This window comes from Perognathus longimembris, chromosome 1, assembly GCF_023159225.1.
Source record: "Perognathus longimembris pacificus isolate PPM17 chromosome 1, ASM2315922v1, whole genome shotgun sequence".
Taxonomy (NCBI): domain Eukaryota; kingdom Metazoa; phylum Chordata; class Mammalia; order Rodentia; family Heteromyidae; genus Perognathus; species Perognathus longimembris.
The window spans coordinates 105,336,701-105,344,785 of NC_063161.1; the positions used below are offsets into that span (position 1 = coordinate 105,336,701).

General features: G+C 42.7%; 1 protein-coding gene across 1 annotated transcript; it reads left to right on the forward strand.

The window, feature by feature from the left end:
* The first annotated feature begins 6,687 nt into the window (after positions 1 to 6,687).
* Positions 6,688 to 7,596, forward strand: LOC125346839 (cytochrome c, somatic-like). The gene has a single exon (XM_048339760.1). The coding sequence runs from the start codon at positions 6,717 to 6,719 to the stop codon at positions 7,032 to 7,034; it is 318 nt and encodes a 105-aa protein (XP_048195717.1). The 5' UTR covers positions 6,688 to 6,716; the 3' UTR covers positions 7,035 to 7,596.
* The last annotated feature ends 489 nt before the right edge of the window (positions 7,597 to 8,085 follow it).

An 8,085-nucleotide genomic window follows, 5' to 3' on the forward strand; every position in this document is an offset into this window, starting at 1 on the left:
TTAGAAGGACAGACACTTGTCATAACTGAAATTTATCTATATTCTAGTAATAGGTTGGGCTTTCCTGCCACATCAATCATGACAGTTAGATGACTTACAGGAAATGCCGTAGAATATCCTGAGGTCAAGGAACCTACTGGTCAGCAGAGAAGACCTCAGTGAGCACTGGATTGGGGTCCTTGACCTTCACTAACCACATCACCAGAGCTGCCTGCTGGAGTCTTTAGACTTGACAAGGTTCAGATGGGTACTGGTTTCGAGATGATAGTATCAAGAATGAGCACCACTGAGAACAGTATGCAGGTGGCATCCTAAATCCATGACTACTTTACAGTTGGTTCTACGTTTCCAAAGATGGGACCTAACTCTGAGGACCAGTTGTGTAAGTAGAAACGAATCTGCTTAGCCCTTTTCCAAAGACTTCCCACAAGCAATTTGGATTTTTCTTCCCACTGCCTTAAGTTCTGGAGATCTTTAAGAGCTTATTTCCAGGGAACAGTTCTTTCCCTAGGGCTCATCTGTAGCCAGAATCCCATTAAGATTTTATTTCACCAGTTGCCAAGCCAATCTGAGGTTTATCAAGCCAACAGGCCAGGAGGTAGGAAGAGGAGCAATAAATACCCTGGAAGGGGTGTTCAGCCCTTACTGCCAGAAGAGATGGAGCAGTTGCACCTCCTGCACACTGATGCCCACATGAGCCACTCAGGTGTCACTTGCTATGCCTTGGCCTAATTTTGGTGGCAAGTAGATGAGCAGAAGCTCAGAGCTCTAGAATAGGTCATGGGTCGCCACCTGAGGTGGATCATAGACCAGCACAGGCAAGACTGCATGTGTGGAGAATCTAGGACAGACAGTGGAGAGGGATAGTAGAGAGAGAAATCATGGCCTGTAATCAGATTGCAGTGGTGACTGCCATGGCCCATTCTTCTAATCTTCCTTTGGCTGCTTCCTAAAACAGAAAATCAGCCAAAGTTGAAGCATTTCTTCCCTCAAGTAGCTGCTTTGGATCACAACCAATGCTCCTGGGGAAAGGGTGACTTAAGCCAGCTGTCCCTCACTCACAAGAGACAGCTCACAGCAGTGTTTTCTCCTTTCCACAAAGCTCGTCTTCACATAGACCTGACGGCAGCTCTGTACAGAGACACAGGAAAGTGCCCACTCCCTAGTTTCCAAGGCCAATCTCTAAAAGGTTGGCTCAGATCCAGCACTGCTTTTGAGTTGGCCAAGGGCTTAGTGGAGCCCACATTGCAATTGGAGTTCCTTGTGTGCTCCCCTCCCTTTCTTATGGCAAGTGCTCCCAATGAATCAACTACACATGAGCCTCTAGCTCTGTGTCCTTTCCCAGGACCCAGTTGAAGACATCAATGCCAGCAAAATCACCCTCGATGGGACACTTCCCCATCTCGTTTGCCTTTCTCTACTTGATGAGCCATGAGCAGAGTGCCTTTCCATTCTTAGATCAAACCAGTTACATGCAGGGGAAACAGATGTTAGGGAGAGGACTGAAATGAGCTCTGTCCATGGGAATGTTGGCAAGTCAGTGCTGAGCACGTGGACCTCTCCAGAAATGTTTCAGAGTCAAATCATCGCAGGGCTGGCATGGCGTGTGGCTGATCCTTTGTGGCAGGAGAATGTGTTGTGGGTTGCATACTACCCTGGGCACCTGGCTTCCAGTAGAATGGAACAGCTGTCTGTATGGTCAGTGTCTAATACAAGGCTTGCATCTGCCATGCAAATCAAGTGTGTGTGTGTGTGTGTGTGTGTGAATATTTCAGTGTGTGACTGCTATTCATTCTCTGTCAAAATAAACCTCAACTGTTCAGTGCTTCCCTTTGAAAGTTCAAATCAAAGAAGGAGAACTCAGGACCCAGAGCTTCCTGCTCCGTGTGCATTTTAATGTCACGCTAGAAGTTGCAGAACACAAAGCTGGAAGGATCACAATGACATATAGCACAGCATGTTCCACATTAGGGCCCCTGGGACTCTGGTTCACAGATGTATCGGGAGTTTTAGAAAAATAAGAGATGAGATTATAAGGTCAAATATGATCGCCGTGCTGACTAATAAGATAAGTAGGTCTCTTTGCCATAGGTTCTCAGTGCGCCTAGCATGGCACAAACAATCATGGGAGAAGCTGCTCTGTGACTTCAAGGAACCTCTTGTAAAGAAGGTTGTTACTTTGTTGTTTACAAGTGGACAGTGCAGGCTGTTCAGATAATCCAGCAGCACCCACACATGAGTATGCCTGCTTGCCTGTGACAGAGCACCCTAGTGTTATATAAACATACTCCAGTGTTTCCTGTCACCGAACACGTTTTCTGTTCTGGGAGGTTTCTCTCTGTCTCTGTCTGTCTCTCTGTCAGGAGTCATAACTAAACGCTTTCTTATTAAATTGGGTGCCTAGCTGTGCTTTCTCTGAAGGAAAGGAGAGGTGTGGCTGGGTCAGAGGAGGTGTCAGACTCTGGTCAGCTGGATGTGATTCCCTCTGAAACCCAAGCCCTCCCAGGTCCATTGGTGGCTTATTTTGCCTACAGTGTTTACCACAGTTTCTATTTTTGGTTTGTCCTAGTTTTGATTTTCAACAGCCTGTTCCATCAGGAATAGTCAGAGTGATTGCTGAGTACCTGAGAAAAATCAATAACAAGTTGTTTCAAACATCCTTAAAGATCTAGGGATAACGTTTGTCCAAACAGGTAAGTAGTACATTAGTGCCTGCGATGCTACTAGAAGCATATGCTCTACTGTGTCTTTTTTTTTTTTTGGTTCATTTTGTTGCTTCTGATGACCTGGTATACTTTCAGCTTCTTTTCTTATTCTGCAGATTCTTGCAGGCTTGAATAGCTTTGTTAGACAAGGCAATAGAATTGTCTCCCAGCAAGGGGGATTGCAGGATTGTCCAGGACAGAATACCAGGCTACAAGTAGACATGTGAAATCCAAATCAGGTTCAGAGTAATCATGAAGCACAGTGTCTTGGGGGAAAAAAAATTTTGTTTCTCATTGAAACCGCTTGTTGAATATCTACCTAGGTCGTGGAAGTGACCCCAGAAATATAGGCTCTGTGACCAGTCTTAGCATCTTGTGATCAGCAAGGAGCTGTGCTGTTGAATGTATAACTGTCTTCCATTCTCATTCCTGGTGTTATGTCAAAAGAAGTCTTACTAGGTGCCAATGGCACACCTCTGTAATCCTATCTACGCAGGAAGCTGAGATTTGAGAATCCCAGTTCAAAGGCAAGAAAATCTTTGAGATTTTTATCTTTAATTAACCACCAAAAAGCTAGAAGTGGAGTTGTGGCACAAGTGGTAGAGTATTAGTCTTGAGTGAAAAAGCTAAGGGACAATGCCCAGGCTCTGAGTTCAAGTCCCAGTACCCCAATACACACAAGGAAGGGAAGGAAGGAGGGAGGGAGGGAGAGAGGGAAGGAGGGAAATTTTAGTGGTATTATTTCTCTTCTGTCAAGTCTTCATCTTGCTTAGAGCTAGTATTACTCTAAGCCTGTATCTTAGGGTTACTATGGTACCAAAATGGAATAATTACTTTCTTTCTTATGCTTAGAGAGGGCACAGAGGCTGGTACACAGGAGCTGAGCATGTGCTTAGGAATTCCCTATCAGTCCTAATAGCTTTGGTATGAACCAGTGACTAAAACAATTAGGAATGTCTCTCTGGGCATTCACTCTGTAAAAATCCAACTTTGATAACTTTGGTGCAAATAACCAAGAAGCAAGAGGGAGATGTTTTCAAGCAGGCTGGCATGAGAGCTTGAAGATGCATTTAAGTTTTAGGCCTGCCTTGCCTAAGGAGTTTCTCAATTACAATGGACCAAGTGGGGCATAGTGCCTGGATGACCAGGCACTGGGAGTCAGCCAGAACTTGGAGTTGGCTATATCCCCAGTCCAAGAGCCTTAAGAATCCTCTCCACTCTAGTCCATCAAGATTAACTGCAGGCAAAGAAAGACTAGACAGTAGTCATACCTACACATAATAGTCTGAAACCCCATTCTCTAAGGATATTATTGGTATGCTTTTCCCCAAATAATTTCTCTATGAGTTTCAAAGATGGTTCTGGAATATCAATACAACTGTTGTTCTTCAGAGTACCATTCTATTCTAAGATTTTGTACAGAACAAGATTTCTTCTTTATTCTTTTTGTGGTGTTACTGGGGTTTGAACTTAGGGCTTCACATTTACCAGAAAAGTGCTCTAGGACTTGAAACATGCTCCCATCCCTATTTGCTCTGGTTATTCCCTTTTTTGCTTGGGTTGGCCTAGACACAACCCTGCTGTTTATGCTTCCTTTTGTAGCTGGGATGCCAGGCATTTGCCATCTTACTCAGTTTTTTTTTTCTGTTGTGATAGCATCTTGAGAACCTTTTGACTAGACTGGTCTTGAGCTTCCATCCTCCTAAGTAGCTAGTATTATAAGTGTAAGCCACTGGCACTGGGCCAAATTTTCTTCAATGATGTCTACCTTTAAGGGATTTCTGCCTAGTTAGCCTTGAGTTCTAGAAATCAACAATGGGTAGCACTAAATAACTTTAGAAGCATGACATTGGGGGCTTCTGCCTCCATGTTATAGGCTGCATAATTGTACCCACCCGCAAGACTCCTATGCTGTAGTCCTAATGCTCAATGCAACTATGTCTGGGAAAATGGAAGCAAGTAAAACTAAATGAGGTACTCTGTGGATGCTGATACAACAGAAATAGTATCCCTAAAAAAGATACCAGAGCCTGGTGCTGGTGGTTTATACCTGTTATCCTAGCTAGTCAGGAGATTGAGATCCAGAGTATCACAGTTTTAAGCCAGCCTAGGAAAAACTGTGCATAAGTTCCTGTCTCACAAATAACAAGCAAGAATCAGGGAGAGGTGCAGCTCAAGTGGTAGAGTGTCAGCTGAGCAAGCAAGCCAAGTAGGTTCAAGGCTCTGAGTTAAAGCCAGAAAGGCCGGGGGGCGGGGGGATTTCGATTGTGTGCTCTCTCTCTTTTCTTCCCTTCCCTCTTTCTTTCCCTCCCCCCTACATACAAGAAAGAGGGTTTATGATCACATTGTTAAGGTGGTAGCAAACTATAAGCCAAGCTATCTCCCTTGACCTTGGTCCAAAACTGAGAACTTTCCATTGCTTAAGACACCATTCTACTTTATATTAGTATTGGTAGTGCTGAGGTTTGAACTCAGCCTTATACTTGCTCATCTCACTTGCTTGGTTAGTGCTCTACCACTTAGAACCATACCTCTGGCCTGGCTTTTTGCTGGTTAATTTGAGATGGAGTCTTATGGTCTTTTCTGACTGGAGGCTGGCTTTGGATCTCAATCCTCTGGATATCATTCTCCTGTATAGCTAGGATGACAGTGTTGTGGTATTCCTTCCAAGCAGATGGATACATAGTTCAGGAAGAAGCACACCTCTCCACTTGGTGCCTGAAGTGCTGAGAAGAATTAGACCTGTGGTAAGAGGCCCACTATTTAGTGATGACTCGTTCTGTGTCTGGCATCATTGATTACCTCTAAGATATATTCATTTCTTCTTTAGAGATAGGTACTTTTCCTTTCATCTCATGCTGAACAGTGGTCTGGAGTCAGTGGGGAATGGCCACATGACTGTGAAACCACGTGCTGGTCTCAGCCAGGCTATCATGGCATTGCTTTGTGAAGCTTTGGCAGAAACTGCCCAAGTTTTATGTCGTTAATTCCCTTTGGGCTCACATGAATTTCACAGACGACAATTCTGTTTCATTCTATCTGGTGGCCTGTGACATTCTTTTGGGTAAAAGGCAATCGTGTCACTCTCCAGAGGATCTGTGTCTGACCACAATGTCTTTGGAACAAGGCGTTCCAATGAGAAGTTGTGTAATGAGTCTACGTATTCTGTAGAACTTGCAGGACTGGAGAAAGATCCCATCTGGAAACTATGTCACTCATACAGATCTAGAAGGTTCTAGAAGGTTTAGAAGGTCCTGCTTTGAATAGGTGCTACATAGACCTGTTCTTCTCCCACTTCCATCCCAGAGGGGAGTTGAGTGTAGCTGGGAAAAGGATAATTTCTATAGACCTTGATAGATGCTCTGACAGAAATGGGTTTCATGATATGATCTAAGACACAGAAAGGAGAGGTCCTGCCCCATTACCTTTTGCAATAGGATTTATCTTTGGATAGCCCTTCTCACAGCATCTTCATGAGACAGCTGTGCATTTTTCCTTGCTGAAATATTGTCTTCCTTCTTTTTCCTCCTGTTTCAGTTCATGTTGTCAACTAAATACACTGTGCAGACTTCATCTATTAGCCTGAGGTCAGAGGAGGGAATTTGAACTTCCCTTTTAGCCCCAGGAGTCTGGAATCAATAAAAGTTGCCAAGCCAACTTAAACGTTGCCAAGATAAAATTTCAGGTGAGAAAAAGTTGCCCACATTGGCATCCTGAGTGCATGATCTGAATTTTAGTACAGACCAGAAAGCAGAGTTCATGTGGTCCTGGGTGTATGTTCCTGCTGTGTGAACCTCACACCCATCTCATATTTTGCATTATCCCCATAGCTGGCACTTTAGATCATTCTTACCAGGCACCCTACAGTAGCAGCAGCATGTCTATAGGAAATATGTGTGGACCTTCAGCCCGTAGGGGGATGGCCTTGTCAAGAATTTCTCAGGGAGAGAGCAGGACGTCTGGCTTTCGAGCTGCTGTCTGCTGTAGTAGCGACGGAGGTGCAAATTTAAAATGGGTGATGTTGAGAAAGGCAAGAAGATTTTTGTTCAGAAGTGTGCCCAGTGCCACACTGTTGAAAAGGGAGGCAAGCACAAGACTGGGCCTAATCTCCATGGTCTGTTTGGTCGGAAGACAGGTCAAGCAGCTGGATTCACTTACACAGATGCCAATAAGAACAAAGGAATCACCTGGGGAGAGGATACACTGATGGAGTACTTGGAGAATCCCAAAAAGTACATCCCAGGAACAAAAATGATCTTCGCTGGCATTAAGAAGAAGGGAGAAAGGGCAGACTTGATAGCTTACCTCAAAAAAGATACAAATGAGTAATAGCCACTGCCTTATTTATTTATTGCAAAACAAATGTCTCATGGCTTTTTAATGTGTACCATAATTCAATTGATCTCTAATACCAGATTTCATATCATGAATGGCTGGCAGAATATTTTTGGGCAGTCCTGATTTAAGTAAAACTGGCTTATGGTTAAGTGAATGTGATCTTAAAAAAAAATACTGTCATTTGTTCCCCTTTCTGTGATATGATTGGACTTACTAATGTTCAATTTTTCAACAAGTTAGGGAATACCATCTCCAAATCTGTCAGATTGGTTTTATATTCAGATTTATATAGCTAATTATGAGAACAACTTTTAAACCTGGGGGGAAATCCCTTCACTGTCTGATAATCAAGCAAAATTATCCTGTTTGAATTTGCGATCATTAACTTGTTAAAGGCAGTGATTGAAGATGAGGAAGCAATGTCTGTATTTTTGGTCTTGACTAAGCCAATTTAATTACAATTCCCTGTCTCTGAAATCTGCCTTTTACTTATTGAAAGATATTTTAGTGTGGCTTATGTATAAATGTCAAATAAAGAATATTTAACACTTCTCACATTTTACAGTTGGTCTGTAAGTTCAGATGCTTTTAAAAGTGACTGTGACAGATATAATACCAACTTTATTTTTGAATACTAAGACAAGGTTATAATTCAGGATTTTCTTTATGCAGCTATTCACAAGTTTTTGTGGAACTATTATGTATGTGTGATTGATAGTGGTGCTTTTTGCCAATTTCTTAGAGAAAAGGATTGAGATTTATGTGGCCATAAGACCTAAGGTAGTTAAAGACAATATTACGTGAAAAAAACAAACAAAAAAAAAGAATTTCCCAAGGGTGGTGAGCTTTAAAGTAGAGTCAATTTTCAGGAAGAAAGCTTTAAATATCCAAGTAGAGTCATTTTGTGGTTGTTTAAAAGATGACAACACAAACAGATATCAAGTTTGATAGCCAATGTCCCAAACTGAAGTGGTTCTAACACAACCTTCAGATCTGGTATCTATTTCTGGATCTATAACCAGCAAGTGAACTGGTATTTTTT

Coding starts and splice junctions, on each gene's coding strand:
- LOC125346839 (XM_048339760.1), top strand. CDS start 6,717: ATGGGTGATGTTGAGAAAGGCAAGAAGATTTTTGTTCAGAAGTGTGCC.